This window comes from Dicentrarchus labrax, unplaced genomic scaffold (genome assembly GCF_905237075.1).
Source record: "Dicentrarchus labrax unplaced genomic scaffold, dlabrax2021, whole genome shotgun sequence".
In the NCBI taxonomy this organism is placed as follows: domain Eukaryota; kingdom Metazoa; phylum Chordata; class Actinopteri; family Moronidae; genus Dicentrarchus; species Dicentrarchus labrax.
Window position 1 is genome coordinate 3,334,231 of NW_026136701.1, and position 15,480 is coordinate 3,349,710.

The window sequence follows — 15,480 nt, forward strand, 5'->3', positions numbered from 1 at the left end:
ATGAAAATGTTGCTTGTTCCAATAATGCATTGACTTTGCCTTGGTGACAAAGTGGACTATAATGCTTTTCTAATGGTTTATATCACTCTCATGTGCATTTATCAAAATGCTCACAGTGTAAATCCACTATACAACTATTGTAACCAAGATTCACTGCGTGAATAGAGTTAAAACAATACTTGAATGTATCATTTATTCTCTCTATTACTCTGTAAACTACACAATAAAGACATGTGTTTTAGTAAGTACATATGTGCGACAGCAGAGCCGAACATAAACATTTGGGGCTTAGCCCAAACCTATAGAGAGATTTTTCCCATTTACGGCACCTATATGCACTGACAGGCTGACAAATCTGCTGCATGTGAATCCATGCCATAATACTATAACAGATGGTCTGCAAGGGTGTGAAGATAAAAAATTGATTCAACAGATTTTACAACATGTATGACTTGACGATGAGCAAAGATCATGTCCCAGACTTGGCATTCAGCCACTGGAATGGAGTTAATGAGTTTTCTGTCTGATAATGGTATGTAATGTGAAATTAAAACCTTCAGTTTTGCAGATACAACTTACCTTGACAATCACAACACATGTTGTTAGTAATCTGGCATAATACCACAACAACAGATAACAGAGTCCTCAAATTCAGTTAGTAACATGTTCATCAAGATGTGTCTCCTATTTAACATATATTTGTATGCCAGTGATCAGTCATTATATTCCTTATAGTATCCTCAGTTTAGTGCAACTTATCATATGATGTCCTGTGTACTTCAAACACATTTACACCCCAGAGGGCTAAACTGAGTGTTATGTAGGTACAACAGTTACTGGAGCAGGCAGACACCAGAGAGGGCCAACAGAGCTATCATACAGAATGGAGGGTGGACATCTATTGTATGTGATGTGTTTGGTCAGAGGAAGAGGTTAACTCAAGAGGAACAGAGGGAGGACAAAAGACAGCATCTTTGTGAGAACATAAAGATACTTTTGGTGTATTATAGGAGAACAATAGTTGTGTGCGGTGGTCGCTGTTAATAGGGGCAAGAAGGGTGAACATTAATGGTGGGACTGACACAAGTTTGTGCAGTTGGTTGTAGAGGAGATTTGACTTTTTTTATTGTGTTACTGTGTATAAATCTACAATTTTAGGGTCTTGTGTCTGACACTTCAGGATACAAATAATTAGAATTCGACACCACACGCTATGATTTCACCCCCCATTTGAAATAAATCACTCAACAGAAGGCTGATTGCCTCCTGGCTCCGACTGTGTATTCAGACATGAGATTGATATTAATCACTGCAACAAAAACTGCTTACACTTCAAACATATACAGTATTTAAGTGTTATTAATTCTCACAGGGTTGAAAAATGAAATAAATTGCTTAAAAGTTTAGCAGCACTAACAAATGTGAACTTTATTTGCAACAGAACCTTAGGGAGATTTAATAGTTTCAACAGTCAGCAAGCTGGCTAGACAAGGATACAGACAGAAAGAGGAAAAAAGAAAGACAACGGAGAAGAACAACAGAAGGATTTGATCAGTGTTACCAACTTGGAACCTAGTCAACACATTTATCAGCAGTCCATTATAGTAGTATGGCCATTAAAGGAAAAACCAAGGCATTGTGACAACACTTGTGACAACAAAAAAGAAATCACCAGACATTTTCTCTGTTTCCAGCTACATCTGGCATCTGCATGACTGCACTTTTATTACTGCTATCATTCAATGTCAACTTTATTAGCAGACACACCATTACAGACATTCAGGAGCATTAAAGTGAGAGAGCGGGCTGTCCGGGACTCCACCAACATGTCTCTGCTCACCAGATCACTAACTGCAAACAGAACCATTTACATCTATTCATTAAAAAATAATACCATATAGTATGTGTCTTATTTAAAGCACTTAAACAAGGATTTCTTAAATCCTGCCAGCTTTGATGCTCTCACAGGCTGTAAGGTTAACTAAAACCATCGGAGGAGAAAGGAGGATGATACATTTATGTACAGTTGAACTAAGTGTAGAAAGAATCAGTTTGGAGCTTTTCAACCAGCAGCAATGTTCCCCAAAGGACCAGTATATCACTAATTATTTTCATGTAAGCGACTAAAAATGGGGTCTGTAATTTTTTATTGTCATGAAATGGCATTATAAGTATCAAGTTATGTCTCTGCCTCCAAGAATAAAGCAGTGTCAGTCAAACAGAAGTGTACTACTACAGCTGTGGACAGACAGACGGTGCAGTATGAACAATGTCTCACTGCTATTAACTCCAGTTCCTTTCTAAGCACAAACAACTTTCTCCTCACATCCTTCACCAATTGAATGCTGTGTTTGTATAACAAAGCCAGAAATTGTGCTTTCATTTAACTAATGCAACAATCAACACCTCTCCTGTTTATTTAAAATGTCCCTCAGTTTTTGTGTTAGATGATGTGTAACATAACGTAACAAGCATTGTGTGTATATCAAAGCCTGATATATCTTCCTCTGTGCTGTAGAGCTCCATTGTTGTCCAGAACTGATTTCAGCTCTTTTCAGTGATCCAGATCATTTAGCTCAGTTCAGCAAGAAGAGTCAGCTTTTTCAGCTCTTCATTTATTACTGGGTACTGTATCTGTATCTGTTCAGCCAACTAAATTATGGTATGGCATTTGTTGTTCACCATAAGAAGTGGACATTCAGATACCGCAGCCTCTTGATATCAAAGATGAAGATGTAACATTCCATACAGTACTATTGTAAAGGCCTGCTCATAGAAATGGTTGGACAATGGCTCATACACCCGGCCGACTCAATCGGGAGCAGAGCTCAGCTGCCAATCATGACATAAAACCCCCTTATTATGACTTCATATAACTAATTAAAACCAAACTTACCAGAAAAATTAACACTTGAACATACATTAGCATGATAAGAACTACCTAAAATGGCAGAAAATATTTTTGGGAAAAATGTTTACTGATGTTTACTTTTGTTTTTTAGCCCATCTGCTAACATGGAGGCAGCTGGCTGAATGACCTATACTGCAGTCAGCCTCCAGGAGGTGATCCAGATGTTTTGGCTTCACTTTTGGAGAGCTGTCATGTCATCGATCTTTTCCTTCCTTGGACCACTTTTGATAGGAACTGACCACAAGAGCTGCAGGTTTGGAGATGCTCTGACCCAGTCGTCTAGTCATCACAATGTGGCCCTTGTCAAAGTCGCTCAAATCCTCACGCTGCCTATTTTTCCTGCTTCTAACATCAACTTTGAGGACAAAATGTTCACTTGCTGCCTGATATACCCCACCTACTGACAGGTGGTATGACAACCAGATAATCAGTGTTATTCACTTCACCTGTCAGTGCTCACAGTGTTATGGCTGATCGGTGTCTGTCGATGGCATAGGCACGCACAGTTGGTGTTGGCTCCTTCACTGACATTAGCTGTCTTTTGGCAACTAACATTAGCTGTAATGTTAGCCTCCTAGCTATTTTTCACCTCTTCAGCCTGGCTCAGCTTTTTGAGCTGACTGAAAAGAGTCGGTCATTACGTTATTATTTTTCCTTTCTTTTCTGGCATCCTGATTTATGTGCAGGTCCTGGCATAGCAAAGAAATTTACTCAGGCATTACTTAGTAGTTATTTCTCAGGTCATGTGGCCGGCTGCCCGCGGTACACTTTTGAAGTTTGGAGAGGAGAAAGGGTTTTTCATTATGAAACAGGCTCCATTTTACTAAAGAAACAATAAATAAAATGTTTATTTTTGTTGTTTTAATAAGTAACGGTGAGTATTTTGGTTAAATTTACTTATCATTGCTTATATGTAGGATGAACTAATTGTTGGCCTCCTTGGGCCTCCCTAGCAGCTGGGCCCCAGGAATTTCCCCCTATGTCCCCCCTTATGGGTGGCCCTGCTACTGTAGAACCACAGAACTGGACTTCCAGAAACAAAGAATCTTTTCCTTCTCTTCCTAAAGGGAGATTGTTGTTGATATACTAAAATATGCATTTTCACACTGCAACCGCAGTATTACAGTATACTGGATAACACACACACGAAATAGTGTGGGAAGTCCCCTCTGATTAAAACCTAATTCCAGTTCTTATGAGAGCATGGAAAACTCAGACCACATCCCCGCTCTCTCCTTCCTTTCTTTTCTTGTCATTTTCACACATTTTCACTTTACCTTATTTAAACCCTTTTTCCACCTCCTTTACATAACCCTCTCTTTTTGTTGGCGGCCACTGTTTTCCCCCTCCTCCTCTTCCTCCCCCTCCTCTCTGCACCACATTTCCAGTGTGTGTGCTCCAGTTTTCCAGGCGTGTGTTGGACAGGACAGCTGAGTTACAGTCCAGCCTCACTTAATACCACTACAATCCACATACTGTACTTTGAGGATTACGCAGGAGAGCTGGACTCACTGACATTATCACACTGAAATAAGCTGCACACCTCAAATAGTTGCAATCGTGATTAAAACAAAATGCCCAGATGCTGTAAGATCCAACATAAAGATTCTGTGCATGTCAAAAACAGTCCTAAGGTTCTATGTAGTGGCTGATCAGAACAGTATAAAGTGCATACTGTACTGTTTACCCATAGCTGGCATTTTGAGATGATATTTAATGTTTTGTTCATAATAATGACTTTATTCATTATTTATTTATCTGACAATGGGAACACCTAGAGGAGACCAGGGTTGGTTGGCACATTTTTATCTCTGTTATATTTGTCTGAAATATTCTTACCAGCAGCAAATGAAAGGTTAAAGTAAAGCTAAACATAAATGTTTTAATGTAAATGTCTAAAATTATGTGATTTGTAACTAAAGTCATGTTTTTGACACCATGAGTCAATGTGACAATGTTAAAATACTATAGTTGCAAAAATTAAGCAATCAAAATAAACTCTTTTAACATTTTACATTTTACACTTTTACATTTAATTCAAACAAGAACATTTAATAGAATATCTGCCCATTTTTAAAACCAAACAATGTGTTTAAGCAACTGATTAATTACCCATCATTGACCCATCAAAATACTACTACACTACACTACACTGTAAATAAATTTACAGGTTATTTCTGTAGTTTTATTAATATTATCATGTATTTTACAGAAAGAAATCTGCAAATTAAACAGGAAACCCTTACAAATACAGATTTATTTTTTTTACAGTGTATACATTCTTTTTACTCTTAAAAAAAAGTCTTTAATCTCTCAAAATACCTAACAAATATGTATATATTAACAGTTACAAGTTCAGGAACAGGAAAGCCATTACAGTGCTAACCAAGCCTGCTCACATTCCACCCAACTCTAGTCACTAGATAGTCAGCTACCGTCACTTATCACAGACTTCCAAATCTAATATCAAAATGTAGCTGATATCTGTGTCTAACTCAAAGTAACACATTTTCAGTACCTCAGTCTAACACTGTTATAATACGTTCAGTCAACAGACCACTTTACTTTCAGTACTGCAAACTGAAATGTTACCCTCACCAAATAAGGTAGTGACTTTCAGCTGCTTTAACATACAGTAGTAGATGAGTGCAGATCAGGAAAACATTTTGATATCACATTTTTGTTTCTGTGACTTTCAAAAGGACCAGAAAATGGCTCTGTGCCAACCAACCCCAGTCTCCCCTACAGTTTTCTAACTACTACAATTTCCAGCTTTACATTTGAACCAGAGATGATGATGATAAACAAATCAATAGAGCAGAGGAATTTATATAGTAAACTTAAAATCTCACAGCAATTTTATTATATTGTGTCAGCAAAAGGTCAGGATGTATGAATATTGCATAAGAAACATACTTTACAATAGTTACTGTGAAATCTAGAATTGCTGCTCAAACCTCAACTGAAGGGGTCTTCCTTAGAGACAGATCATTTAGAATTCTTCTGCTTTATATTCTATCATACTTTCCTAAGCTGTTTCTCATCTTCCCCATGTTTATTTGTTGATGCTGTTTGCTGTTACAAGTTCAACACTTCCTGTTTGAAGTCTTTCCCTGGTTCACAGGGCAGAACAGTCTCTTTGCTGTGAAGCTTCTCTCAAGCGGCCACAGGGTATAGATGTTTTCACTGAAGCTGATCTGCCATCTTGTGGCACCCATATGTTACTGAGGAAGACTCCATTGGAAAATACAGATTTATCAGCAGTGGGTTTTGTCCAGGGGTTACTTTTTCTATCAATACAACAACAACAACAAAGTGTATATAAAATACCAAGAAAGCAAACTTTCCTCATCCGGTTTAGGACGATGATGTTGATCTTTGATTGGCCCACATTTGTCAGCCAGACAGAGTCGCCTCTGTCCAACAGTTGGCCGACAGAAACCTGAGCTGACCCACTGATGGTCCACTTTGCATTTAATCAAAACCACAAAGCATCAGCGGTCCAACCTTATTTTCATCCAGTTAAGGATCATAATTGTAAACGGTCTCATTTTGGGCTAATATTATTTTTAAGGCATGAGAAAGCTTAATTTACATTTAACTAATCCAAAGCTTTAAAAAGCTGTAAAAGGTCATAACCACTGATGGAAGTACGCAGATCCTTTACTTCAGTAAAAGTACCAGTACAACAATGTAAGAATAATACATTACAAGTAAAGGTCCTGCATTTAAAATCTGTCTTAGGTAAAAGTACATTATCAATTAAATGTACTTCAAGTGTCAAAGTAAAAGTACTGTTCTGTTTTATATTTATATATATGTGTGTGTGTGTGTGTGTGTGTGTGTGTGTGTGTGTGTGTGTTATTCAAGTCCTCTCAAAAGGTCACAAGATAAATCTGGGGGGTTGTGAGATGATTAATGGGGTAGGAAACAGGGAAAAAAAAAACCACAACCTTTGCTTCTTTGTGAGTTACTGGATAATTTGACCTCTTGTCCCTCAAATATTTATTTAAATGAAAGCATGTGAGCGGTTTAGAGGGGAAATCACACCTTGGTGGAACTGCTAACAACTCAAACAACTCAAACATCTGCAACGTGACAAGAAACCAGATGTTTTGGGGTTTTTTCTGGTAAGGGGTCAAAAACCAGATAAGTTGAGAATAATTGGTTAATCATTAACAGTGTGTTTTATAACGTACGTTTATGTAAAATCTTAATCTGAAAACCAACTACAGCTGTCAGATAGCTGTAGTGGAGTAAAAAGTACAAAGTAGCATGAAATGGAAATAGTTAAGTAAACGTACTTGAACATTGTATTCAAGTACAGTACTTGAACAAATGTACTGGTCCATTACAAATGTGTACTGAGCATTTTCTGCCCACACTACTGTAATAATATATGTAGTGCTGACAGTAGGACCAACTTTTTATGATTTCTTTTTGTTTTGTTTTTTCCCCTCTATCAAGTTGAAAAGCCTTAAAGGATGAGTCTAAAAGATGAATTCCACTATTGTATTATAGTCTTGGTTGCATTAGACCTTCAACCCCTCTAAAAGGATCAGTAAAAGGCATCTGACATCGAGACTCAGATCACAGCTGTGCCTCTCTAGCAACCAGAGCAACACAGTGGATCACAGTGAACTTTAGAGAACATGATGGAACATAAAAAAACATTAACATATTCATAAACTTTCAGAGTGGAAATTCTCTTTTGGTATTAATCATTGTGACTGACAGGTTCCAGAGAGTTTATCTAGGCTGCAGTTGTAGAAAATATTATGTCATTTGAATTACGACTGAGGACTGTGGTCTGTGTTTTTAACGGCTGCCTGTCAGAAAGTCCAGAACAAATAAATCTGTTGAAATTCAGCTTTGTGTGGGAGCCACTGTCCATCCCTTCAGTGCAGTCTGACTGGATCTGAACCAAACTACACTGTCAGGTGGAAGGAACCAACAGTCTCTGTTAGATGTGTAGAAAAAAATATAGAAATCTGGGAGGAAGAATGTGACAGTGACACCGTTCAAAAGAGAATAGACACACACACACCACTCTGTCACACATGTACGGTCTCAGATTAGTGCCAGGAACAGATATCAGCAGAAGTATTTTCTTATATATTCTCTCTCTCTCTCTCTCTCTCTCTCTATATATATATATATATATAGACAGACACACACACACACTTTATTTACATAATTTATGTGTATTACACAACAGTCATCTCTCCTACTTCAGAGTTGAAAAACAGGCAGCATGAACTGGAAACTCTGTGTGCTGGCATATTATTTATTCTGAAGGGGTGTATTACACCAACACTGGCATATACTGTAAGCTTCAGTGAGCTGCTGTGGGGCTGTTAAAGGGCTGCACAACCCAGAGACGTCTGATCAACAGTCCAAAGATGTTTAATGTAAAGTGATATAAAACAGAAAAAACAAGCAATTACTCCTTTGAGAAGCTGTAAGCAATGAATAGTCGGTATTTTTACCTAATAAGTGATAGTTACAATATATATTTATTCATATAAACAATGGAGCTCTTTTAGCTAAAAGAGTCAATATTGGACATATTCATCAGGTGGACTAAAACACGACTCCAAATGAATGATAATGTTGTTTTGTAACAGCTGAATGTATAAATAAGCAACTGTTTTCTAACATGCCTGCAATAACAACTTTTTAGGTTAATTATAGGTCAGTTTTGTGTTCTAAAGTTGTTTCTGCTGCCCCCAAGTGGTAAAAACCAAAAACAGCAATCAATGGCCAATAAAATATTTTTCATGCAAATTTTCATGCAAATTCTTTTCTCCATCTTATAAGATATACAACTGAATATGTTTAGGTTTTGGACTGACAAAACAAGTAAATTAAATCACTGTTTACTGACAGATTAATTGACCATAATGGTTAGCTGCAGTCTGAATAAACACTGAGCTGAAACTCACTATAAAGCTCTGTAAAGCTGAGGGGAGCTGCTACTCAGCTGACAATTCTCTGTTCTCTGGCACATTGTTTTCACATTGATATTTGATACATTGTTATTAAATATTAAAAATATCCATTACAAACAGCTTTAAGAGATTAAATTATGAAAATATTTGATTCCTTTTCTGTTTCAGCACCAATTTCTGTTTACAACAGTTCTTTAAACATCTGAAAGGCCACTTAATGTCAAGAGACACTTTTATTTCAATTTTTAAAGTTCTTTTCACAGAGTAAGTGTTTGTACAAACCAGTTTGACTTCCACCGTCACACAGAAAGAAAGAAATCCTACAGTAATCAAAAATGTTAGATTTCTTAAGCACTGTACTGTATTAGTACTTTCTTTCTCAGTCTTTATAACCTCTTGCAAGAGGACCGTTACAATATTTCTTGTTTGACTGTGTGTTCTCTTTTTCTGCCTGCAGAGACTGCATTGATTTGAATGTGTGTGTGTGTGCATTATTTCTGTATGTTCAGGTGTCGGATCTCGTCCACTCTGTTGCGATGCAGCTGGAAGGCGGGAGTGACCCAGCGACCACACGAACACTGATCACCACACCAGCTGAATGATCCCAGCTTAGAGCTACACTTTGGACACAGCAGCTACACACACACACACACACAGACACAGACACAGACACACAGACACAGAAAAGGATAAGAGGGTTCCATGAGTGCAGACAAAAAATATGATCATAAGATAGATCAGTTCTTATTGAGGGATTCAAGACAAATAGGGTGGTATTGATCAGTTCGAGATAGCGATATGTGATCAATCAAACACAGTGTGTCAATTGAGTGATGTGGTGCCTTTGTCCTTGGTTTTGTCCAGCAATTGTTGTCTTAAGAAAAGAATATTCTGGCTAAAAATATATTAGCCTAACCTAATTGTGACACACTTAAAAAATAAGATAATAATCTGAAATTAAAAGCTCCATCTGATTATTATACTTGTAGTATAATCTATAAGCATAATCAGAGCACATCAGTTCAAGTGAGGCTGGGAGTATTTTATGTCCAATAACAAGAATGCGTTTCCTGACCTCTGTGTGTGTGTGTGTGTGTGTGTGTGTTTTTTTTTTTTTTTTTTGTGTGTGTGCATTACCTGTCCATCCATCACTCCAAGTAGAGCTTGTTCCATCCACTGCACTGGTTCAGTGAAGTAAGACGTACACTGGACATCTCCTAGACAACAACACATTTCATATCATTAACTAGAGAAAAAGCTTCATTCAGTATGTGTGGTTACTGCAACTGGACATTTTCACTGCAAACATTTTGACTTGCCATTGTAAGCAAAGCATGTGTTACAAATAAGATTATCAATGACTGTGTTTTATTAAAGTGTCCCAGTAAGGCATAACAGTGTAAGTGAAGCAGGTGGGTCTGGTGCAGATTACAAGATGATTTGCCTGTGTCAGACAAATTTCTTTAATAGGGAACTAAAACCCTCACACTCATGCCTGTCAGGACAGGTCGTCTAAATCTGCAAAAACTGAAAATTTGTGTGTGACAAAATCATCTTAAACTCCACCTGTACGGTCGAGTCCATACAGTGAGTTGCACTGTGAGTAATGTAGCTGTCAAATTTTGACATAACTGTTTGTTATATGCTGCTCTAATCACAGTGGTTAAAGAAATAATTCAACATTGTTGATGCTAAATCAGAGCAGTACTCTCTGAGCTTTCATCCACATCTTAATGGTGGTCTTTTTTATGACTCAGGAGGAGTGCGAGTGCCTGAATGAGTTGTGTGTCACTGCTGCAAACAACAACACATAATACAATTACACATAATTACACACAATTTTTTATTTTTTTATTTTTTCAAACTCGTCATGCAGTACTTCCCACAACCCCTTGAGCAGGTGAGACTCCTCTGGGCTAACAGTACAGTTGTGTTCTTACCAGTGAGGTTACTTGACTTCTTGTGACCAAAGGCTGGCGCTCCTTCTCCTACTGGGTGACTGAGGATACTGGACTCACGGAACAGAGTCCGTCTGCAGAGGAGAAGGTGGAGGATGAGCACAGAGCCGGGATCAGGATGTGCATTTCCTAAAATGTTGAATTATTTCTTTAACCACTGTGATTAGAGGACTTATAATTTGACTTTGTATTATAAAATAAATGCACTATTATTCTTCCTTGTTGGCATCAAAATTCAGGAAGAAAATGGCAACAGTAAAAAAAAAAATCTAAAACAACTTGAGTGTCTTTCAAGGTCTTTGACTACCCCCATGTGAATTCAGCATTGTTGTCTCCACCTTTCACCTGCACTTCCTGCAGCGATAGGACACTTCCGAAGAGCTGGAGTGGGCGGGGTCAACGGCAAACAGCTCCCTGGGAACATGCTGCAACTCTACTCAAACACACAATATAATAGAAATCATTTTCAAACTTAGGATCCATGTTAGAAAAGTGTGTGTGTGTGTGTGTGTGTACCTGGGTACTTCTCAGTGATCTTGGTCAGTCTGTACTGTTTGTACAGAGGACTGGAGGTGTCCACTTCACACTGCATGGCCTCATACAGACACAACTGCTCCTCGAAACCGCTGTTGACCCTGAAACACCCCCATCAGCTATCAGTTATTTGTCCTGCTTGGAATAAACAAACACATACTCTTAGGGGTTGTGTCCACATAGCATTTTTTTCCTGAGCGCCAGTGTCTTCTTCAGTTGTTCCCAATGAGGAAAGAGTAAATGCGCCCGCATGCGGTTGCCTAGAGAGAAAGCACCCAACCTCTTTTTCAGAGAGCTCTGCCTTTTTTGGACGACAGCTCCGAGTGCTTCTAGTGAAAATCTCTGAACTATTCAGAAAGGCACTGGTGACATCACCGTCACACATTTTCAGGCAACCAATCATATTTCAGATGGGGCACTCGTCACCCTGGTAACCAAGAAAACGGAGGAGAAGCTTGTTCTGACTGTGAGCTTTATGATATGTCAGACAGCAACTCTCATAACTGAGACAGAAAAGCAGACTATGCTGAGTCATTTCTGATCACACCAACTTCTTAAAACATTATGTGGACACAAGCCTTTATTCTCACTAACCTCTGGTGGTATCTAGCCTTACAGCTCAAGTACAAACAGTAAGAACACAGTTTACAGTTAGTAAATAATTATCAATTCAGAAAGCAGTGTGGACACACACACACACACCACACACACACACACACACACACACACACACTTACTGCACATCCTGTTTGACACCCTTCAGTCTGTGGTAAGCCTCAGTGAAACACAGCTGGTATCTCTTCATTAAATAAGCAGTAACGATGGTGGCACTGCGACTCCGCCCCGCCTGGCTGACACACACACACACACACACACACACACACACACACACACACACACACACACACACACACACCCGACGGCAGACAGACAGACAGACAGACACCACACACACACGTAAATGAAAAAGAATTCTACCAATCAATTAAAAAATGTATTTATTTAATAATAACTTAAAGACAGAAACGAGTGAAAGATAAAAACAGAGGGGTGACTGGGAAAAGCAGAGGCATCCGTTGACCTCTGACCCTACCAGTGAACAAGTGTGGCCCCGCCTCCATCCACAGCCTCCCGAATGAACAGGAAGCAGTCGTCCATGTGACTCAGGAGGTCAGAAGTCACCTCATCCAGAACGTTGATCCACTTCCTGTGGAGGCCCCCGTCAGCGGGAAGCAGAGGGACGGGGTCCACGGAGTCCACAGACAGGATGTGTGTGACGGCTGCATTGGCCAGCCCCCTGCTGTCATTGAGGTCAGCCGCAGTGCCGATGTACAGACCGGGGTCCACCAGGAGCATGACTGCAGCAGGACACAGAGCTGAACAACATGTCTCCTTAAAAACACAAACTCACAAACATGATGTTCCTGCCAGCAGCGGTCTTTGATATCAGGAACCTTAAACCTCCTACTCAAAGAGGAGATGGTCTACCATCCAGTATTCTTACTGAAGAACATACGTCTCTTCTTCTACTTCTTTGTATCATTTAGTGTACATTTGTTGGATATTTTGGTGTAAAAATGAAAATAAAAAGACTGATATAGAAAACACCAGTATTAACTGCAATTTGCAGACAGAGAAAATATTAATAGTGTTTAGATTTCATTCATTGGATAGAGAAGAACTTTATTCAAAATGTCATATGTTAATGCTCATCTACAGTTCACACACTTCATTTAGGTTGTGGAGATATGAAGACAGAGGTTGAGCCTGTGGGGTAAATGTGTGCGGGGTCTCATGTTATGATTTACTGTTCGCACTGTGGCTCTGTGTTTTGTTGATTTAGGAAGTATAAATCATGTAGATTATATTGAGAAATGATCTTATATTCATTCATTCTGCAGTATTACAAATTCATGTTCTTATACATTAATCTTTTATTGGTAATATGGGAGGTCGACTGTAAAAGTCTATGGCTTCTTGACCTCTCCTATCACATCTGCTTCACTTCTGTCATCTGTTTTCAAAGCCATGAAATAGCACAGAGGAGTTACAATGACAGTAACAAAGGTTGTGTTCCATTAAACAGAGCCAGGGTGCTGCTGCTGTACATGTTGGCTCACTGTAAAGGTTCTGCTCCACTAAACGGAACACAACCTTAACGTTAGTTACGTTAGTAATATTGAGAACACCTGTGTTTACTAACGTTACTATTATATGAAAATGACTACCGGTGATTTAACGTTAAGTTTCAAAGCGTCTTTCTCAGACTTACTGTACATGCACTATGAGGCGACAGGACTGAACAAAATAACGTTAGATATTTATTTTAGTAAAGGTCTCTGCGTTGAATTTCTCCTTCAACCTGACAGAAGTGAGCTAACATTAACGTTAACGTTACCGTTAGCGCCATGATGGCTGTACAGACGGTGCTTCGCTCACCTCGTTAGCTTGTTGTAGCTCTCCCACTCCAACTGCTGTTTCCGTTTCCGTTGCTAACCACTTTTAACGTGATGTGCTCAGTAAATAACAACAACAAAAACAACAACAACAACACAGAGGTACCAGACGGGCTCTGGAGGTACTATGAAAAGAAAACGTGTGGTATCTCAAGTGTTTGGTTCGTCTTTGACACTGTCCGGGCGAAAACGTACAGCAGCACAACAGTTCCGGTGTTGTCTGTAACCCCTCATTGATTGACAGTATATATAATAATTATAATAAAAAAATAATAATTAAAAAGAGTATTATTTAAATGTTTAGGTTTTAAGATTATCAATCAATGATCAAACTATGATCCCTATAATAATTAATATTCGGTCTAGACCTGCTCCTCTATTTGAAAAGTCTCCTGAGATAACTTCTGTGGCGCTATACAAATAAAATACAATTGAATTGAATTGAATTGAATTATTAATTATTACAATCAATCAAAACGGTCAACCACATTTCTTCTCTTGTTGTTCCAATTTCCCAAAAATTGGATAAAAGTTTAAATATTCCATTCCTCTTCTTGCTGGAGACAGCTACAACCCACTCAGGGACCCCTGCTGGTCCCCGGACCGACTTTGAAGACCACAGCTTTATGACATACTGTCTTTCTTTCCTTTCTTATCTGTCTGTTTGGAGGATATGTCTCCTGGTCAAATTACAGTATACTGTTACAGTACAAATGATTCATTATAAAAAATATAAATTACACCATTTTCAGAAAATTTAAAAAGAATTTGAGAGCAGTACCTGACCTGACTGCCAAGGTTCCACCTGTATGGTACCTGATCAGTGCGGAACTGGACGGACACTAGACCTCCTGTTTGCAAAGAGGACTGCCACAATGTCATACACAGCAAAGAAGTTCACCTTGCTCAACTGGAACCAGAAAAGTCCTCCAACATTTAATTGGTCTTTTCTGAAGGAAACACTAAAACTCACAGCTCACTTATACTTTAAAAAAAATGGACGGGGGATATCTTTCTGAGAACACAGGAATCTCTTATGGACCTCTGAGTGTAGATGGGTTATTTTATTTGTTTATATATATTCTTTCTCCGTGCTTTGGGTATTTTTCATTTGCTTATTCACAATCATTTTCTATTTTATTTCACTTTAGTTACTATTATTACTATTCTTTCTTAATTTTCTCTACTCTTGTTATTTATGTTTGATAATTGAAGAAAATTAATAAAGAAATAATTGGAAAAAAAACCCTTCCATTTAACTACCATTTTAATCCCAATTTTCTTGACCATTGTTTTAATTGGTACTCTGTTTCATTGTAACAATATTTTAACGCATTGATGCCCCATTTTCCTGATCTGAATTAGATTCATACGACCACAAACTGAGAGTAAACAAAAAGAGAACATTCTTTATCCACAAGGACAATTAACGTAAAATTGGCTTCAGCTATAAAGCTGCAATAATGAGTAGGAACAAGTGAGGACAGTGAGGGGAAGATACCAGGAGGATGAGGTAATGCAGGCAAACACTGGTCAGCATCCCACAGTCTCATCAGAGAGTCATCGCCAGAGTCAACTGAAGAAAGTATACAAGCTGGAAAAAACAGCTCTACAAACACCCTGTGAGCTACAGACACACTGATCAAATGAACTGTCTGACTTATGTATTA

At 38.5% G+C, this 15,480-nt stretch overlaps 1 protein-coding gene across 4 annotated transcripts; it reads right to left on the reverse strand.

The window, feature by feature from the left end:
- Nucleotides 1-8,301: 8,301 nt before the first annotated feature.
- dusp12 (dual specificity phosphatase 12) lies at nt 8,302-13,989 on the reverse strand. Of its 4 annotated transcripts, none has more exons than XM_051405636.1 (8): nt 13,794-13,989; nt 12,448-12,712; nt 12,092-12,205; nt 11,337-11,455; nt 11,166-11,253; nt 10,803-10,894; nt 10,000-10,079; nt 8,302-9,497 (listed from the first exon to the last, which is right to left on the reverse strand). In XM_051405636.1, the coding sequence occupies exons 2-8, from the start codon at nt 12,708-12,710 to the stop codon at nt 9,354-9,356; spliced, it is 900 nt and encodes a 299-aa protein (XP_051261596.1). In that variant the 5' UTR covers nt 12,711-12,712; nt 13,794-13,989; the 3' UTR covers nt 8,302-9,353. The 4 variants fall into 4 exon arrangements, with proteins under 4 accessions (XP_051261596.1, XP_051261588.1, XP_051261604.1 ...); XM_051405628.1 differs by having other exon boundaries at nt 12,448-12,730; XM_051405644.1 differs by having other exon boundaries at nt 12,448-12,746.
- Nucleotides 13,990-15,480: the final 1,491 nt, after the last annotated feature.